The following is a 20,323-nucleotide window of genomic DNA, read 5'->3' on the forward strand; positions in this document are numbered from 1 at the left end:
TCGATTCGATTTCGATTCGATTTCGATTCGATTTCGATTCGATTCCGATTCGATTTCGATTCGATTTCGATTCGATTTCGATTCGATTTCGATTCGATTTCGATTCGATTTCGATTCGATTTCGATTCGATTTCGATTCGATTTCGATTCGATTTCGATTCGATTTCGATTCGATTTCGATTCGATTTCGATTCGATTTCGATTCGATTTCGATTCGATTTCGATTCGATTTCGATTCGATTTCGATTCGATTTCGATTCGATTTCGATTCGATTTCGATTCGATTTCGATTCGATTTCGATTCGATTTCGATTCGATTTCGATTCGATTTCAATTCGATTTCGATTCGATTTCGATTCGATTTCGATTCGATTTCGATTCGATTTCGATTCGATTTCGATTCGATTTCGATTCGATTTCGATTCGATTTCGATTCGATTTCGATTCGATTTCGATTCGATTTCGATTCGATTTCGATTCGATTTCGATTCGATTTCGATTCGATTTCGATTCGATTTCGATTCGATTTCGATTCGATTTCGATTCGATTTCGATTCGATTTCGATTCGATTTCGATTCGATTTCGATTCGATTTCGATTCGATTTCGATTCGATTTCGATTCGATTTCGATTCGATTTCGATTCGATTTCGATTCGATTTCGATTCGATTTCGATTCGATTTCGATTCGATTTCGATTCGGTTTCGATTCAATTTCGATTCGATTTCGATGCGATTCGATTCGATTTCGATTCGATTTCGATTCGATTTCGATTCGATTTTGATTCGATTTCGATTCGATTTTGATTCGATTTCGATTCGATTTCGATTCGATTTCGATTCGATTTCGATTCGATTTCGATTCGATTTCGATTCGATTTCGATTCGATTTCGATTCGATTTCGATTCGATTTCGATTCGATTTCGATTCGATTTCGATTCGATTTCGATTCGATTTCGATTCGATTTCGATTCGATTTCGATTCGATTTCGATTCGATTTCGATTCGATTTCGATTCGATTTCGATTCGGTTTCGATTCGATTTCGATTCGATTTCGATTCGATTTCGATTCGATTTCGATTCGATTTCAATTCGATTTCGATTCGATTTCGATTCGATTTCGATTCGATTTCGATTCGATTTCGATTCGATTTCGATTCGATTTCGATTCGATTTCGATTCGATTTCGATTCGATTTCGATTCGATTTCGATTCGATTTCGATTCGATTTCGATTCGATTTCGAATTCGAATTGAAATCCAATTTAAATTGAAATTGAAACAATCAAAACTCTTAGCACTTCCGGAATACATATACCTACATAGATTAAGGCGCCGTCCACAAATTACGTAACGCTCTAGGGGGAGGGGGGGAGTCTGGTCGAGCGTTATGGCCCATACAAAAAATTTAGGGTTTTCATACAAAAAAGCGTTACGGAGGGTGGAGGGGGGGTCAAAAAATGTCGATGTTAGCGTTACGTAATAAATGGATGCTGCCTATACTCCCATACTTTTTGTAACATGCACTTTTTCAAAAATTCCTTTTAACTCATAAGTTTGGCCCATGTTACAACTCTTAACCAGTTAACCATCTTTCATGCAATCCCACAATTTCAAGGCACATTCCGGACATTTTCACCGAGATCTTCCCGTTCGAGGCATGCCGTCAACGAAAACTCTACCAACCTGGAAGTACTGGTCCTGTTGCTGATGTTGGGCGTGGTATTGTTGGTACATCACCAAGTTACCCGGCGGCTGTTGTTGGGCTTGCATAGCGTAGAACTGCTGTTGCTGTGGCTGCTGTTGGGGAGCATTGGAATGCATGAAATTATTGTTGTTCATCTGCGTGGGGTTCATGCTGTTGGCCTGAGCCTTCTGGAGCGCTTTGTAGGTCGGTTCGATGGAATGGGTCTGCTGAGTGAGTGCATTGATGATTTCACAGGGAATGGGGTAGGAGGGGTTTTGAAGGGGTTGGTTAGTGGGTATTGGGTTGTTATTGGCGGACATGAGGTCCTGGGGACTTTTGTAGCGTTCCAGGGTTTCTGTGCCACTGTTGGGTGTTGGGTCGGAGACGGCGTCGATTCCTGCTGAGGGCACCAGGGTACTGGTGGAAGGTGAAGTAACGAGAGAGTTTTGGTTATCAACTTCCAGAGAAGACGGGGCACTGGAATTTGGGTCATTCGATTGCGCAGCGTTGGTTTGATTATTGGCTTCGTCAACGACGGGATCGAGTTTGAGCAGTTCGGTAGCGGGCAGAGGAACGGTTTTCAGAGGAATATTTCCCGTTGCAACAGGTTCTTTCGGAATTGTGACGTTATCAGTATTATTTTGTGCGCTAGGGTCTATATCTACAGCTAGTGTATTAAATACCGAAGCGGGCGTTGTGTAAGATGATGGATTCACTCCACGTTGTTCGTTTTCGCGCATCAGGGCTGCTAGTACGGCCGGGTCTCGTGCAATGATGTAGGTCTGCGGGGCACCCAATCCCTGCTGGGAGCCGTCTCCTGCTAAAGATAACGAGTAATATTCATTCAGCGTGCCTCAAGGCAAAAAAATCTGACGTGGTGTACATGCTTCCAAGATGAATAAATTTCAGGAGCAATTAATTTGATTACAGTACTTACCGCCCACCATTGGACCACGTGCTGGCTTTGGAGGTGCTACATCGTCACCTGCTCCCCAGGACATGGCGGCAACACGCCGATTCTCGCGTCGCATTGTTTCGCAATCGCTATGCCGCTCTTCTGTGAGTATTTCACTGAAGAAAAGAAATTCAGAAATGAGAAATGTTTGTGTCGAATGGACTTTGTCCAATCCTGTCAATACTCACTATAGCACCTCCTTGATGTTCTTGAAGTTCGGCCGCTTGTGCGGTTCGTAGGACCAACACTGTGACATCAGCGAGTACAACCGCGGCGGGCAGTTCGGTGGCAATGGGAGACGTTCGCCGTTCTCCAGCTTCCCGATCACATCACAGTTTTTTATTCCTTGGAATGGTTTCACGCCGAGCATCAGGATCTCCCAGGTGCAAACGCCTGTTGGGGTGAAATGAAAACTAGTATCAAGGCAAGCAATATGCAGGTTGTCAATAAAATCAATTCCTAGCAGATATGTATCTGTATATGGAAACCGAACTATTTACAGCCATTGGGGATGTCTTACTTCGCGCTTCGATAAACCGGCATTTGTGAAGGGATTGCTCATGGAGGGTAAATCTGACGATCTAGTAGGAACCCTAAGCCGTGCATGCGACGCCGCAATGAAAAGGCGATCCCTACCGAGGAATGGACGCTAACCGGTCTAGAAATTGCAGAACTCCGCGCCTACGAGCTAGGAAGAGTATTCAGGTGAGTAGAATGACTCGAAGTGAGGCCTGTCAAAAAAGTTTCCCAGTGATGCTGTAGAAGATCGTGGAAACATTGTTCCCGCACCACGATAAAAGACTCGGGTCCCACATCCCCTATGGACAAACCAGCCAAAACGAGGTTGTTCCGGTGACGAACGACGAACTCATCGCAATGGTGAAGTCGCTCAAGTTGATTAAGGCTCCGGGTCCAGATGGTATCCTGATAGTAGCCATTAAGTTGGTCATCGAGACTAGCCCTGACATCTCCAGAATTCAGTGAATCAAAATTCAACCATCGCGCAACAATAATGACAATGTCGCAACCTGTATTTGTTGCGACAAACAAACCCATGCGACATAAGTTTTTCCCAACTTGAAAATAATGGGATTAACATCGTACACCACGAGTTTATAGATTTTTAAGCCTTGCATTGCGATTTTCGAACGGTAACTTCGAGTCGGTAAACACTGCAACTCTGGTGAAGCTCTATTATCAAACAGTTTCGACTTTGGGTTAGCAATTATTGATTATTCACGAGTTGAAAAGTACGCAACAAATTCAGCTTCTGTTTTGTCTGCAACAAAAAATTTCGAGATCATGTCATTATCTGTTACCTGTAGGGATAAAGAGTAATCGTCGCACCTTCTTTGTTGCTTGTTTTGTGCCTCTTTTGTCTGACAATTCTCTTCACTGCCAGAATTGCTATGTAGATGTGCCCACCCACAGGCGAATTTCCAGAGAGGTGGAAGAGACAAAGACTGGTTCTAATGCCCAAGCCACCTGGCGATCCGTCGACATACAGACCTATCTGTCTACTGGATAACCACTGGGAAACTGTTGGAGTGGATCATTCTGTCGAGACTAATGGTCTATACCGAGAAACCAGACGAATCTGGGCTCTCGCATAACCAGTTCGGTTTCCGGGATCGATCGACGATGGACGCTGTAGCTAAAATGGCTGAGATAGCGTTTCAAAAAAAAGGCGAGGGGGAATCCATTATTGAGTGGTTGTCACGGCAGACGTGAAGAATGCGTTCAAACAGCGTCATCTATGCCGCCATAGATTGTGCCATACACCAAGAGTACCTTTAGTCGAAACGGAGCGGAGTCAATTATTGACGTGACCTTTTGTAGTCCTGGCCTAACAAGTAGTTCGAACTGGAGAGTAGATGATGGCTACACTCACAGCGATCACCTGGCGGTTCGCTACAGTATCGACTACAACAACAGCAGACAGCGGATAGAAGAAGAGGCGGCTAGGCCAAGGCCAAGCCCTCGCAGGTGGAAGACATCATACTTCGATGAAGGGGTATTCAGGGAGGCGCTCCGCCGTGAGCGAAACTTAATCGGTTTAGACGGCGACGAGCTGGTAGCGGTGCTGTCACGTGCGTGTGATGCGACCATGCCTAGGCGAGTCCACCCTAGAAATGGGAGGTCACCGGCCTACTGGTGGACCGACGCGATTGCGGACCTGCGCCGCGCCTGCCTACGGGCTAGGCGGCGGATGCAGCGAGCACGATCAGAGGAAGAGCGAAACGAACGGCGGGTGGTGTTCGCCGCTGCAAAAGCCGCGCTTAAGACCGAGATAAGAGCAAGCAAACAGGCCTGCTTTGAGGGTCTCTGTCAGAGTGCCAATACGAACCCGTGGGGTGACGCCTACAGGATCGTTATGGCCAAGACGAGAGGTGTGATGGCTCCTACAGAGCAATCTCCAGAGATGTTAAAGGGGATCATTGGAGGACTTTTTCCGCGTCATGATCCTAGTCCTTGGCCTCCTTTCGTAGGACAGCCGGGGACTGGGGCTGGCGATGAGGAGAGGGTCACCGATGTGGAACTTGCTGGAATAGCTAAGTCCCTTAGCGTAGGTAAGGCCCCAGGTCCGGACGGAGTTCCGAACCTGACCTTAAAAGTAGCTATTGCAGAGGCTCCCGAGATGTTCAGGTCTGCAATGCAGAAATGCCTGGACGAGGGAGTTTTCCCAGAAGCTTGGAACAGGCAGAGTCTGGTACTATTGCCAAAGGCGGGGAAACCACCGGGAGACCCGTCGGCATATAGACCAATATCTTGATTGACACGGCGGGGAAGGTGTTCGAAAAGATCATCCTCAATAGAATGTTGAGGTTCACCGAGGGCACCGGAAATGGTTTTTCGTGTAACCAGTACGGCTTCCGGAAGGGGAGCTCCACCGTAGACGCTATCTTGTCGGTTACAAAAACCGCCGAGAAAGCACTCGAGCCTAAGAGGAGGGGAATTTGCTTTTGCGCGGTAGTGACTCTGGATGTAAGGAATGCGTTTAATAGCGCCAGCTGGTCTGCTATTGTCGATGCGCTCTTGCGTCTGGGAATACCGGAGTACCTGTACAAGATTCTCGGAAGTTACTTTCAGAATCGTGTACTAGTCTACGACACAGAGATGGATCGGAAGTGCTTTCACATAGCCTCAGGAGTCCCGCAAGGTTCCATCCTGGGTCCGGTGTTATGGAATGTCATGTACGACGAGGTGTTGAGGTTAGAGTACCCAGTGGGAGTGGTGATTGTCGGATTTGCCGACGACATTACGCTCGAAGTATACGGTGAAACGATCGAGGAGGTAAAGTTGACAACCAACCACGCGATCAAGGTTGTGGAGGCGTGGATGCGGTCCAGGAAACTGGAGCTGGCTCACCACAAGACAGAGGTGACGGTTGTTAACAACCAGAAGTCGGAGCAGCAGACGGAGATCAGTGTAGGAGAGTGCACTATCCTCTCAAAGCGCTCCGTCAAACACTTGGGCGTGATGATCGACGATAAGCTTACCTTCGGTAGCCACGTCGATTATGCCTGTAAAAGAGCCTCCACAGCTATTGCGGCACTGTCCCGGATGATGTCCAATAGCTCTGCGGTGTACGCCAGTAAGCACAAGCTTCTGTCTAGCGTTGCTACGTCCATACTTAGGTATGACGGCCCGGCGTGGTTTGCTATTGTCGATGCGGATTCTCCCGAATGCCCAGTGTGCAATGGTTTAGAGGAAACGGCGGAACACGTTTTGTTCGTGTGCCCGCGTTTTCGCACAATGCGTGACCGCATGCTTGCCACATGCGGGGAGGACACAGACCCGGACAACTTGGTCCAGAGGATGTGTAGGGATGAGTTTGGCTGGAACGCCGTTTCAACGGCTATTACCCATATCGTCTGGGAGCTACAGAGGAGGTGGCGCGTGGACTCGGAGAGTGGCTAGTCCAGATGCAGTACAAGAGGTGGTCCAGGGGTTCGGAGTCGGCTTCGTAGGTCATACCGGTGCCCTGCGGTCGAGATCGACCCTTACAGCGATCAAGAGGCCGCGGAGAGGGAGTCCCGGTAGCGGTGCTGTCGTGGCGTCGGTCTACTGGGTTGGATCCGAGCCCGCGGTTGGAAGGGGGTCCTCGGCAACGGTCGGGGCAGGTGGAGACACTGCCGTCAGCAACCTTCTGATGCAGCTGATAGGGCCTGAAGGGTAGTGATACCCTTGCCTTCAGCAGGTCAGATCGGGTTGCACGTGGGCATCAGTTCTTGATGTCTGCAAAGCAGTTTGGCGCGGGCGGGGTTCACCCTGCCCGCCTTCCGAGGACAAAGGGAGTGGCGAGGATCACTCTGGAAACTGGCTAAGCGCCAGCATGCTACCGTGATGGACTCTCCAAAGCGAGTCATCGATGTTCGATGCTGCAGGCTATGCAGCTAACCTTGAGAGTGCGATATGCACTAGCCCCTCTCTGTAGCAATGCCTTCTTGGTGGTTCCGGAGAGACGAAGGGTTTGGCGACCATAGGAATGTGTTTTAGTGGGTCGAGGATAGAGTAGTGCTGACTTCTACTTTTGTTGTAGAAGACGGCCTAAACTCCACACTACCCTAACCTTCCTGTTAGGGTGTTTGTTGAGCAGATTTTTCTCCCTATGGTTTAGAAAAAAAAAAAAATACACCAGCTAGGATTCCCGGATATTCTATGCCGGATACTTGAGAGCTTCCAGAAGAGGGTGCTAATCTACGATACCGAGGAAGGAAAAAGGAGCTACAACATCACCGCGGGGGTACCTCAGGGCAGGTATGACAATTATGTATTGCATTGTCGAGAATGATGACAAATAGCTCGACAATAGTCTCGAGCAAGCCTAAACTGTTCGGGGAAGTCCTACAAGAAGCCTCAGTCCATCGGGTAGCCTACAGCACTAGTCAGGACTCGGTGCTCAATCTTCCAGAAGAAAAGAAAAGGACTTCAGGCGGTAGCTGGTGGACCGCTTACCAAAACGAGCACTCATGTACGCCCCCCCCCCCCCTTCTTCTTCACGAAGTCGTCGACATGAGAGAATCCTCGTACGGGCACCATGATACATACTGTAGTTTAACAATAATATAAAACTTACCGAACATCCAAACATCGCTGGCGGTGGTGAACCGCCGGAAGTTGATCGACTCCGGTGCCATCCACTTGATCGGCAGCATTCCTTTGGTAGACGTGTAGTACGACTGATCTTCAACCCATCTTGATAGTCCAAAATCGGCAAGCTGTGGACGAAAATGATCAAAGTAGCTCATATGTAGAACTGTAGATTGGATTGTCATTGCGTTTATTTCTTTCGGCCAAACATGACTCAAAATTCTCCGTCTCCTTAAATTTTAAGTAAATTAGTTGGAAAGAGAAAACACCGTCCCAAACTCACCTTGATACATGTCGGAGAACTAACAAGCACGTTTCGGGCGGCAATATCGCGGTGAACAAACTTCTTCGACTCCAGATAGCTGAGCGCCGTCGACAGTTGGTAGGAATACAGCAGCAGTGTTCCCAGCTTCAGCCTGAAAATTGACATCGCAAAATGGTTCGTTACTATCCGGAAGAGGATTGCTTCTTCTACGTGGAAAAGCTGGTTCCCGGGGCGGAGGCGCCGATTCCGATCAAAACTCGCCGACCCGCTCCGCCGAGGCGAGAGGTTAGCGCTTGGGGTTATGGCGATCTGTTCGAAAGCCAAACTGGAATTAAAGGAAGCCGGTTTCTACCCTGCCGGACGCGCGCCCTCAAACTACCGACAGCTGGCCAGAGGCGGCTATTTGCGATCCATCGCACCGGACCGGTTGGGATGCTGTATGCGCCGGTACCTAGCTCTAAGGTTCTAGAGACTCGGATCGCCCTAGGTTTGGATCGGAAACCGGAACCAGATACGCCGAAGAAGAAAGCTGCTGGCAAAAAGAAGGGAAAGAAAAAGTGAAGAGCACTTACTTGGGACCGTTCTTCTTGAGATAGGCTCGCAGTTCGCCTAGCCGGGCGAGCTCCATAACAATCCAGATCGGTGATCCACCGCAGATTCCGATCAGTTTGATGATGTGAGGATGTTCAAATTTCTGCATGATATCTATTGAAGAGTTGAATAAAGACAAAGATTTATCCAAACGGCCATAAGAGTTTTATTCAGCGGGTTCATTTGTCATAATGAACATTTGGCATACTCGAAAACCATGTGATATGACAAATATCCATTATGCCCAAACCCTTCAGCGAGAATTACTCTGGCAATCAACTTACATGCTTCCTCCAGGAACTTTTCCGACGTAGCTAAATCAGCGTCCGCCTTACAGGTCTTGACCGCCACTTGAATGACTCCGCTTTTTTGCTGCACCTCAGTGTTGTTATTCTCGCCAGACAGCGAAAGTTCGTCAAACTCCGAGGTCAGCGATTGGTTCAGCTTGTTGACTAGCGTAGATTTGCTCGGCAGCCGACAGGATCCGATGTGCACATCTCCGAACTGTCCCACGCCAATGATTTCGTTCAGAGTAATCTGATTCCGGTCCAACTCGTAGTTCCGAGCCGCCGGAGTAGAATAGTCTCCTTCCTCGTCGCACATGCCCAACTCGGCGTAGTCCTCGTTCAGGGTTGGCTTACTGTTGGAACTAGTGCTGGCTTCCAGTTCATTGTGAACGGAGTTGTTCAGCTTGTCGCTACTGGATCGCCTCGAGTCTTGCTTCTCCGACGACTGCGAATCAGTCATCTTCTTCAGGTGACTTTTCTCCAGGGAATTGGTAGCGCTATTATTCGGAGTGGTTTTTGGTATCACGGTACGATCCCATAAGCTAATATCAGTATTGTTAAATAACCTACAGTAACCATCGACTAGATCGGCTATACTTTCAGAAGTCTTAATACCATCACAAGTGATTGCCAGGTCTTCGCTGTTCACGTTGACTTTGATCCTGAGCTGAGTTTTGATTTCACTGCACGAGCAGGAGACTCCCTTCTTATCCTTCTTTTCGCTGCCACCGCCGCCACTTCCGCAGGAACTGGTGAGATCTGGTTGGTCTTTGGAATTTTTCAAGCCCTGCTGCTTGGGTGTGTGGTCGCTTTTGGTCAGCGAAGACGACACTACGCCAGTCGTTATCCGTTCAATACTTTCAAAGTCGGTTACCTTGGTTGGTGGCGCCTGAGGATTTATGGAGTACGATATTCCCACGTGAGGACCGATGATCAGATCAACCCGAATGTTCCATACACTGCTCAGCTGTACATTGAACTGCTCCTGGTCAAAGGTGTACTGTGTTCTAAGCAGATCGAAAAACTTGAGCATGTATTCCATCTCGCTGTAGCTGTAGACCTTCTTGTAGCCGGCCTGGATCAGTTTCTTCAGGTTCTTCTGCTTAATGGTATCTATCACAGATTTCGGTATGAAGTTGCTAAAACCCATTTCCTTCTCGATATATTCCAGATGGTGCTTCCGGTCGTTCGAAGAATGGTTCGTGTCTTTGTAGTAATGCCTGATTCCTAAGCAGCACAGCTGTATTGCAATATCCTGATCTATGTTCGGTATGTTCGACTGGATGTAGTCCTGTTTGACTTGGTCAAAGTAAAAGTGACACGTGGTTCTGTCTTTTTCGTACAGTTCCTTCAAGCTTTTTGGTATGTAGCGTACGCGGAGCTCGGCCTTCCACACGCTGTTCGCGTGTCCAACGACGCCACTAGTCTTCTGCTGCATCTTCTTAGCAATCGTGCTCTTGTCCACATTGGGACAGTCCGCATTGCTACAGGATGGGTTGAAGATGTGGGCCATCACCTGGGACATGGAGGTGTCGGGTGGCATCCACAGCACCTCTTTCGTGAGCATGTGCCGCAATCGAAGTGCGTAGCTCTGTGGGTTCGTTTTGTGTCCGGGCGACATTGAGTTTACGATCAGATTAATTATCTGCCGGACATCGGATGCCTCGTCGAACCGGATCATGCGGAAGCCATGGTTCGGTAGGTACACATGCAGTGTCTGTGTGTCACCGGTTTGCGCTGTGGGCAGAGACATATTGAACAATGAACAAAGTTCAGCTTGCGTGAAATGAAATGGCTTGGGGAAGTAAATTAAACTGTGGTTGTAATTCAAGAATGAAAAATGATGCAGATAAAGAGACGGCACTCGATGGTTACGCTCATGAAGTTTATACAGTGGGAAAATTGCATGTGTAATTTAATTATCTGCGAGAGACCACTCAGAAGAAGTGCAATATTATCTTCCATGAGGTGATTAATGACTTCTGTGTGACTACTAAGTAATTAAGTATAAAGTGGAAACCAATTGTTAGTTTATTGACTTGAGATCAAGAGTATTGTAGAGGGGCTCAAAAGGTCAAGAGGTTCTTGAAACCTCAAGATTACTGCAACAAAGAAACTATTCTAGGCTAGGTCACCATACCCTAGGTTACGGTAGGTTTTTATTATTTCGAACTTATAAAACTTCTAGCGCAAACATTGGCGTAGCTAGAGGTGGGGGGGCCAGGCATACCACCCCCCCTACCCCCCCAAAATCCACCAGATCCCCCACAGAATTCTTTCATTACTTTATATTGCCCGTTGCAGAGATTTATAGGCAATTTGTAGATTTGGCTTATTTTTAGCATAGGTGCATTAGAAATGTATATTTATAAGTAACATTATTGTATGGAATTGAAGGAAATTGAAGAAATCCCTGGCGAATTTCCTGGAAAAATTCCTGGAGGAATTCATGAAGAAATACCTGGGATGATTCCAGAAGGAATTTTTGGTGGAATTCCTGAAGGAGTTCCTAGAGGAGCTTCAGGAAGAACTCCTGGTAAAATTCTTGGAGGAATGCCTGGAGGAACACTTGTAATAATTACTGGATAGATTCGGAGAGGAATTCTAGGGGGAATTTCTAAAGAAATCTCTGAAAGATTTACTGGAAAAAAATCCTGGAGAAATTTCCGTAGTAGCCTGATGGAATTCCTGGATCAATTCCGGAGGAATGTCTGAAGGAATTCGTGAAAGAATTTCCGTAGGAATTCCTGGGGTATTTCCTAGTGGAATTCTTGAAGGTATTCCTGGAGGAGTACCTGAATGAAATCCTGGATGAATCTCTAGAGGAATTCTGGGAGGAATCCTTGGAGAAATTTCTGAACAAATTCCAAGAGAAATTCTTAGAGGAATTCTCAGAGGAATTGGAGGAACTCCAGGAGGAATCTCCGGAAGAATCCTTATAGGAATCCCTGAAGGAGTTCATGGTGAAATTTCTAGATAAATCCTTGGAGGAATCTCTTAGAGAGAAATTCCTGGATAAATTTCTGGAGAAAACCCTGGAAGAATTCCCGGGAGCATCCCTGAAAATTCCTTGAAGAAATTCCTGAAATTATTTCTGAAAGAATCCCTGGAGGATTTTCTAGAGAAATTCCTGGAGGAATTACTGCCAGAACTCTTGGCAGAATTTCCGAAGGAATTCCTGGAGAATTCCTAGTCGAATTCCTGAAGGTATTCCTGGAGGAGTCCCTGAATTAAATCCTGGCGGAATGCCTGGAGGAATGTCTGGAGGAGTCCTTATGGAAATCCCTGGAGAAACTCTTTCACGAATGCCTAGAGGTATTCCTAAAGGAATTCCTGGAGGAATTCCTACAGCAATCCCTAAAGAATTCCCAAGAAGGATGCCTGCAGGGACCCTTGAAGAACTTCCTGGAGACATGCCTGTAGGAATTCCTGGAGAAATCTCTAGAGGCATTCTTTGAGAAATCTCTGGAGGAATTCCTGGATGAATTCCTGAAGGACTTTTGAGAGGAATAATTTCTGGAGGAATCCCACGAAGAATACCTGAAGCAATTCAAGGAGCAATTCTTGAGGGAATTATAGGACGAGTGTCTGCAGAAATCACAGGAGGAAGTACCAAGGAAAGCGCTGAAATTCCTGAGGAATTCTTAAAAAAAAGTACTCTTGGAGGAATCTTTGTAGCAGTTCCTGAAGGAATACTTGAAGAAGTTGCTGAAGAAACCCCAAGCGGGATCTCGGAAGCAAATCCCAGAGGAGTTCCTAAGTAAATCTTTGAACAGCTTCTGGAGGAAGTCTTGGGTTAATTCCTGGAGAAGTTTCAGAAATAATTCCAGGAGCAGTGAAGAGAATTGCCAGACAAAAAAGGCACAAAACAAGCAACAAAGAAGACGCGGCGATTACTCTTTATCCCAACTAATAACAGATAATGACATGATCTCGAAAGTTTTTGTTGCAGACAAAACGGAAGCTGAATTTGTTGCATACTTTTCAACTCGTGAATAATCAATTATTACCAACCCAAAATCGAACTTTTTTGATGATACATCTTCAGCAGCGTTGTAGTGTTTACCGGCTCGAAGTTACCGCTCGAAAATCACAATGCAAGCCTTAAAAATCTCTAAACTCGTGGTGCGCGATCTTTGTCCTATTCTGTTCAAGTTGGGACAAACCTATGTTGCATTGGGTAGAATGTCGCAACAAATTCAGGTTGCGACATTGTCGTTATTGTTGCGCGATGGTTGAATTTTGATTCACTGTCCAGGAGGAATTCCTGAAGGCATCCCAAGAAGAATTATTTATTTAGGGCTTTTTTAGAATAAAATCTGCAATTGTTCCTGAAAGAGTCACAGAAGGGATTCCCGGGTGAATCCTTGGAGGAATTCTTGGAGGATTTTTTTAAGAAACCCCATGAAGTATCCCGGAAGCAATTCCATGTGGAGTTCCTTAGGGAATTTCAGGAGAGCTTGCTTAGCGAATTCCTGGAAGAGTTTCTACAGAGATATCTGGATAAAAATCTGAAGCAATCCATGCCAGCAGTTATTTCTGGACAAATTGTTGAAGGAATCCTAAAAGATTTTTTACACATTTTTTTAGCAATTTCTGGATTTATTTTGGAAAGTTCTCTAGTAAAATTGTCTGAAAGAACTTATGGAAGACATTACTGCAGAAATACTTCGAATAATTCCAGATGAAATTATTGGAGCAATCTCTTGTAGAACTCTGGAAGGAATACATGGAGAAAATCCTGAAGAAATACATTAAGGGATCTCTGGAGAAATTACCGAAGGAAACCGCGAATACATCACTGGAACAATCACTGGAGAAACCTCTAAAGATATCCAGGTCAAATACACAAAGAAATGCCTGGTGGAATCCCTAGATACGTTCTTGAAGGAATCTCTGGGTGAACTCATGATGGAATTACTGCAATAGAAATTATGATACCGAATTGCATAAACTGTTTTATTAATTTTTTTTTGAAGGACGATGTCGAAATCAGCACATAATTATCAAAAAAAATGTCTTTGATAGAAATTCACGATTTTGTAATCTAGTGTAATCTGTTTGGTAAATATGTATTTCTTGCATGTCCTCAGGTTAAAATGGTAAAAACATTAGATTAGAATTAGATTAGAAGCATGATCACGGAATACAAAATTACGAAATAATCTAAAAGATAAAATTCTCCACAAGTAATGTGTGCACACCTGTAAAAGTAGACCTCCTTTTTTGTCACAAAGTGCCTCTGATCAAAACCCGCATCAATTTGACCGCAAAACAAATACGCATCAAGTTTCTTTGCGCGTTTGAATGCCGCTCGGTATGCGGAATAATCGGGGTGGAGATTCAACGTGACCGTTTTGGTGATGGGATTGGATTCGGGTTTGGTTTCGGTTTGATGAATGAAATCGATATTATCGCATCTGGGTTTTGCTTACCCATCATGCGGATCAGCAGAGTGTACGATACGAATTAAGTATACTCACTGGTTTGCCTCGAGGGACTAAAGTGTGGCGAGTGGCCACGCGGTATGTTGAGGTCGACCATGTTGGAACCGGTGCTGCTGGAACTGGAACTGGTGCCTCCCCCGGCGCCTCCACCGGGCACGGCGCTGGTCGAGCTGCGAAGTCGGGAGTTACGCTTGAAGTCCGATGCACCGGCACTGGACGTCCGCCAATGCTGGATGCTGGTTTTGGCAGTGTTGTTGTAGGAATAGCGCGATGGGGACGAGTGTGGGCTGCCGTGGTGCCCCCGGTACGGGGGCTCACCTAGACCGTTGCCGGAACCATCGTAGCTGAAGAAGAGAACAAAAAAAAGCAAATGAGTGATTGACTGTTGGTATCACAATGTATTGAACGGGGAGTCTATCACGCGAAGAACACTTATTTTAAGGCTATCAGCTAGCTCAAAGTTTTTAAATCATTGCATTTAATTCCTGTCAGTTATGATGACTTCTTCAGGCAAAGAGTGAAAACCATGAAATTTTATTTTATTTCTTTGCTGTGAAACTTTGTTTTATTACAAATGCATTATACTGGCGTGGGTAAAAGTTATACAAGGGAATAACTTCAGTAACTTTCTGACGTAAAGTCCAAATATGGAGGAACAACAAGTTGATGAATTTGAATACTGGGACTAAATATCTTTACAATGTAGGAAAGGGTTAAGAACTCAATTAAGCACAGTAATGTAAATATAGAATGACAATTGCTTTCCACCCAAAACCAAATCAAGATGAACATGAATGTTCTAGGGTGACTTTGAGTATTATCGGTAGGTTTTTTCTCTTGAGGGGTTTTTGTCGATAAAATTGCCTAAAACTTGGTCATATGATTCAGCTTGGTTGGGAAAGATTTGAAGCGAACTTTGAATTCCATAGGTTTCAAAAAACCTCCATGGCGAAGAGAATAAAACTGCCGAGAATACGTAAGTTTCTCGGCAGTTCTTCTTAATTTAGATATTGTCTATCCGGTTAGAATCAAGACCGACATTCAATCTAAAATTGCCATTTTCTTGGTCCACAAGTGTTGCAACTGTTTCGCATCTAGTGCGCTGTGTTGCTGACAACAACGGGAAGGATGCGCACTACTTTAGACATGATTAAAAAACGTCGCGAGTTGGGTCGCGTCGCGACTTGGTTGTGCGAAGTCCGGTTTGGTGGCGGCCCGACAATAAAATTTTCAGCAGTAAGCTATAGGGCAGTGCATGAAATTATCTCCTTCTCTTTCACTCTTACAGAAATTTTGTAAACAACAAGGCCACGAAACCTCAAAATCCCATACAAAATCAAAACAGTGCAGTGCCCTATTAGCTTGGTACACGGTTTATATGAGAAAATACAAAAAATGGAAAAACTCAAGCTCCTGTATACTTTTTAAGTTCCACTTTGGTCCCATATCATCTGTGCAAAATTTCAGATCGATCGGAAAAACTATATTTTAGCGCCCGCCATTCTTAGTTTTTCATACGATTTACTATGGGGAAATTTTACTCCCGCAAAGAAAAATCGCTAGAAGTCACCCCTAGATCTCTAAAAATAATTTGATGAATGATTTCTGTGGAAAACTTTACTAGGAATCAGACCTCCGAAGACAGCAAACCGATGCGACGCTCGTGGAAAAAATTATTAGGCCTCATCCGATCGATAAAATGACGAGATTTTATTATTTATTGTTATTCCTTACATGTTAAATCGCGTTTGCATGCCATTCGGTTTTCAGTTAATAACTTTTTCCACATGCCTTAGATCGCTTTGCGGTCTTCGGAGGGTTGGTTCCTCGTAAAATTTCCAGCAGAAATCATTCATCGATTTATTTTTAGGGGTTAAGGGGCAACCTGTGGCGATTTTTCTTTGAAAAAGTGATTTTCCCCATACTAAATCGTATGAAAAATTAAAATGGCTGGCGCTAAAATATAGTTTCTCCGATCGAGCTGAAATTTTGCACAGTTGATATGGGGCTAAAATGGAACTCAAAAAGTGTACAGGAGTAAAACGTCTTTTTGTGTCCCACGCTAGTGCCCTATACAGTGAAACCAGGGCGATCATTGACATATCCGTACAACACATTGAACACATACAATTTGCCACAGGCTAACTAAAAAAAATATAATGTAAAACGACACGAAACAAGTGCGATAAGTTCAAGGAAGATAAAACCCACACCTTACCACACTAAGGAGTCGATCGGACTTTTTCGCTCATCCGTGGGAAGCTTGCCGTTCTGCTAACGTTATGGTGATGATAGGCAGGTAATTGATGAGCCTGGAGGCGGATGAACTCAGCCTTCTCGTCACACTTCATGATTTTTTTTACAAAGAAATTTATTTTATCGAAGGTGAAAAGCCAATGTGCTGTCGAGTTTGGCATTATATAAGGAATCCTGGGCAAATATTCTATTCGCACAATATGTTGTTTTGATGTATTTAATAGGTGTGGCGTGCAGGTTGATTCCAACGAAGTGAGAAATTATGAATCGTAAGTTAGGTTTAGGTAATTAATAATGCTGTTATTATTTAGCGCTGGTTAGACAAATGTATAAACATTTACATCTTTATGCACTCAGCAATATAAAAATAGTATCACTCTGCTGTTTTTACTAGGAACCTAACTACCTAAACATTATTTTTTTTTCAGGATGTCAGAAAACGCTTTTCAAAGAATCTGCCATAAACCAATTTTAATTTCAACAAATTCAGCTGTTTAGAAATTCGACTGTCATCCACACATTTGTCAATAAAAATAACACACGCACTACAAACTCTACATGTTTTATTGCTTTTGTTCTAGCACGCTGCTGGCAGGGACACAGCTGCCATTAATCACAACCCATGGTGCTACGATAGGTAGGTGTAGGTACAACCCATTTAGTGATGTTTACAAAATTGAGTTGTTTGATTTATTCTTGTCAATGCTTTCACATTTTGAAACGTGCTAGCGGACGAGACGAGCACATCAGGCATCGGGATCAGGCTTAGAAACGAGGAAGATCTGCACAAGAAATTGGTGCTTGAGGACGGGAAATGGTGGTTGAGATTATTTTCGACGAACAGATACCGTGATTCTGACGTGATAGTATTTCAAGTGAACTAGACACGTTTGGGAAGGCTTTGAATGTTTTCAATTTCTACACTTTCAAATCCATAAATCGGAATCGATTGACTGGTTAACGGATTTTAGACAATGCAATCAACGACTGATATCTTGGTAACACTAGTTTACAGAATTTTTGAACTCGGTATACTGATAATCATTTTCAGCGTAATGCCCTGTATCAATCATGTAAATGTAACAATCTCGCACTAAACACTAGTTTACAGCATTTTTGAACTCGGTAAACTGATAATCATTTTCAGTATAATGCCCTGTATCAATCATGTAAATGTAACAATCTCGGCAAGGCTTCTATTGTGGGCAGTTTTAAGCCCAATAAATTTTGAACAAATTGTTCTCAATAAATTTTGAACCAATTCATCTTATTTGTGATACGCTCGGTAATACGTGCAGTATCTCGCTGTGTACAAAAATTCAAGTCAATTGGTTTGAAATTGATCGAGTTATAGCGGCCATCAGGCATTAAATAGATTATTCATAACACTTTTTTTCAGCATCCATGTTGCAATTGTTGAACACTGGTAAAACTAACCTGTAAGCAAGATCAGAAACCTTTCCGAAACCCTTCGAAACCACTTGAAACACCTTGAAATATCTTAAAACCTCTTGAAGCCCCCTAAACACCCTGCATCTCCCTAAAACTCTTCGGAAACCACTAACATTTTCAACTGTCTTAAAGCAGTACCAATTAGAATACCTCCTAAAAATCATTGAAACTTCCTTGAAAATTTCAGAAACCGCTTCTAAATCCCCTGACACTCACGGAAGCCACATGGATCCCTCTGGAATGCCTTGATATACCTTTAAACCCCTCTTTGAAACCCTTGAAACTTTTTTGAACGCCCTTTGAAACCATCGAAAATCTCTCAGAAAATCTTTGAACGTATTCCCTGAAGCATCAATGAAAGCTTCCTGAAACCACTACTGAACCATCCAAAAACTTTCTAACCACCTGAAACACCTTTATTCCTTCTTAAAGGCCCTTTAAACTCTTTTGGAAACCCGCTGAAAAACCCCGGAAACTCTTCAGTAACTCCCTGGAACGCTTTCAAATTCCTCTGAAATATTATTTAATCCTCCTAAGATGTTAGGATTTTTGCACCACGACGTTCAGCGGGCCTATCTGGGTCATATTGACCCCAACATCTTACTAGGGTTAAAACTTAGTGAAAACATTCTTGAAGCCCCCAAAAATTCCTTAAAACCCCCAGTAAACCTTTGAAACGACTTTAAACCTCTCTGAAACTTCCTAAAACTCTCTGACCATACAGCCATTCTCACAGTGAAATCTTCTCTTTGACGGTACAATAACGACGCCGGCCACGTCCTTGCAGGGCGAGTAGAGTGGAATATTTTAGTTAAGGTACAACGGGGCAAGATGCAACAGCGGGTTCACATGATGTTATCCAATGATGGTAAACAGCTTGAATGCCATAACACATAGTTTTTGATTCAAACAATCTTTTGGCTAAAGAAAAGTTTCCAAATTGTATTGAAATCTATTTAATGACTTCGTGTTTCATCTTGCCCCACCCGTTTCAACCTTCCCCGGTGTACCTTATACATAGAGATATTTTGTAGCCCTAAAATATCTAAAAAGTGTTTATGTTTTGAAAGATGATTCTTATTTAAACTTTAAGATAAATAACTCCAAAAATTAAAAAGAAAATGCTATTTTGGGGTGAAATTGATCATCATACAAATGAATACCAGTAAGAACAGATAATTGCCTTCTCCACTTAATTTTGACTTTCTGAACTCGAATAACGCGTCAAAACTTACAACTAGTGAATTTGACTGTTAAAAGGCAAAATGAAATTTTAAATTTGACCCAAGCGTTTAAGGTACGCAATTTCCTTTGAAATAAGAGATTTCTATCACGATAAATGACTATTTTATTGCCAAAAGGCGTACCGTGAAATGGGGTATTTTTGATAATGCGGGTAACTTCGATAGTGCGACAGGAATGGTATGGTTTATTTTATAACTATGATTCCTTCAACCTGTTGAGAGAAAGGCAAACGTAAATCAAAACTGTGCATATGAAACTCCATCTTAATCGTATTTTATTTAAAACCGAGTTTATATTTAACTTTTTGGGCAAAAAATAAAAATTGTTGATATTTTTGTCATTCGTCAACCCTTTTAAACAATCTGCTGTACAACTTTGTTTTGACTATTTTTTCAATGAATGGCCTCTTTTTCTCGGTAGATCCATCATAGTAGATTCCAAATCTGGCCTTGAATCTCTTAACGAAGTGCGATTTTACAAACTGGAATCAATTTTGTAAACTGGTTCATATATCTCCATACACCAATAAACGCCTAAAAGTATGTAATGCCCTTGTAATTACATGCAGTTAAATCTAGATCAGTGATGGAATTGCTCACATCATGAAGCAGTTCGCGAGTGTAAAGCCAACACAAGGCTTACTCACGATTACGTTAGTAAACAGTGTGTGAGTTTATTCGCATCCGCCTGCTTCGTGAGTAAGAAGCAAAACAAAAACAGAAACACTCATGAGTTTTTATTCGTGAAGAACTAGTGGAGGTGCGGGAAGTGCATTTTATTGTGGTTATAATAGCAAATCCAGTGATTATCCAACATAAACTAATGCTTTATGCTTCATTGTTCCTGAAAAGCAGCACTGCCAGTCGTTAAAATGAGTTTTTCGTCAAAATGCAAAAAACTCACGAAGCTTCGCAAATCACATGCGAGTGCTTGTCAGCTTCGTTAACTCACAAATAAAGAAGTGCGAGTATTCTCGGGCCCCTGTTGTTCACGAGTATGTTTGTTTTGGTTTGTGCCTGTTCAGCTGCAATCATCACCATTTTC

At 43.8% G+C, this 20,323-nt stretch overlaps 1 protein-coding gene across 8 annotated transcripts in view; it reads right to left on the minus strand.

Moving 5' to 3' along the window:
• LOC109401644 (focal adhesion kinase 1) overlaps positions 1-20,323 on the minus strand; it is a 371,816-nt gene that overhangs the window by 13,014 nt on the left and 338,479 nt on the right. For 7 of the 8 annotated variants that reach the window (XR_009999500.1, XM_029857470.2, XM_029857466.2 and 4 more), the window contains 8 exons: positions 14,363-14,670; positions 8,877-10,616; positions 8,574-8,706; positions 8,020-8,152; positions 7,723-7,864; positions 2,831-3,035; positions 2,625-2,758; positions 2,371-2,507 (listed from right to left, as the gene is read on the minus strand). Coding sequence is in view for 7 of the 8 variants with exons in the window: in XM_029857466.2 (XP_029713326.2) it covers positions 2,371-2,507; positions 2,625-2,758; positions 2,831-3,035; positions 7,723-7,864; positions 8,020-8,152; positions 8,574-8,706; positions 8,877-10,616; positions 14,363-14,670 (2,932 nt within the window). In the remaining variant the exon portion in view is untranslated. The remainder of the gene's footprint in view (positions 1-2,370; positions 2,508-2,624; positions 2,759-2,830; positions 3,036-7,722; positions 7,865-8,019; positions 8,153-8,573; positions 8,707-8,876; positions 10,617-14,362; positions 14,671-20,323) is intronic. The other variant, XM_029857468.2, reaches the window with a different exon arrangement.

Source organism: Aedes albopictus, chromosome 3 (assembly GCF_035046485.1).
Source record: "Aedes albopictus strain Foshan chromosome 3, AalbF5, whole genome shotgun sequence".
NCBI lineage: Eukaryota > Metazoa > Arthropoda > Insecta > Diptera > Culicidae > Aedes > Aedes albopictus.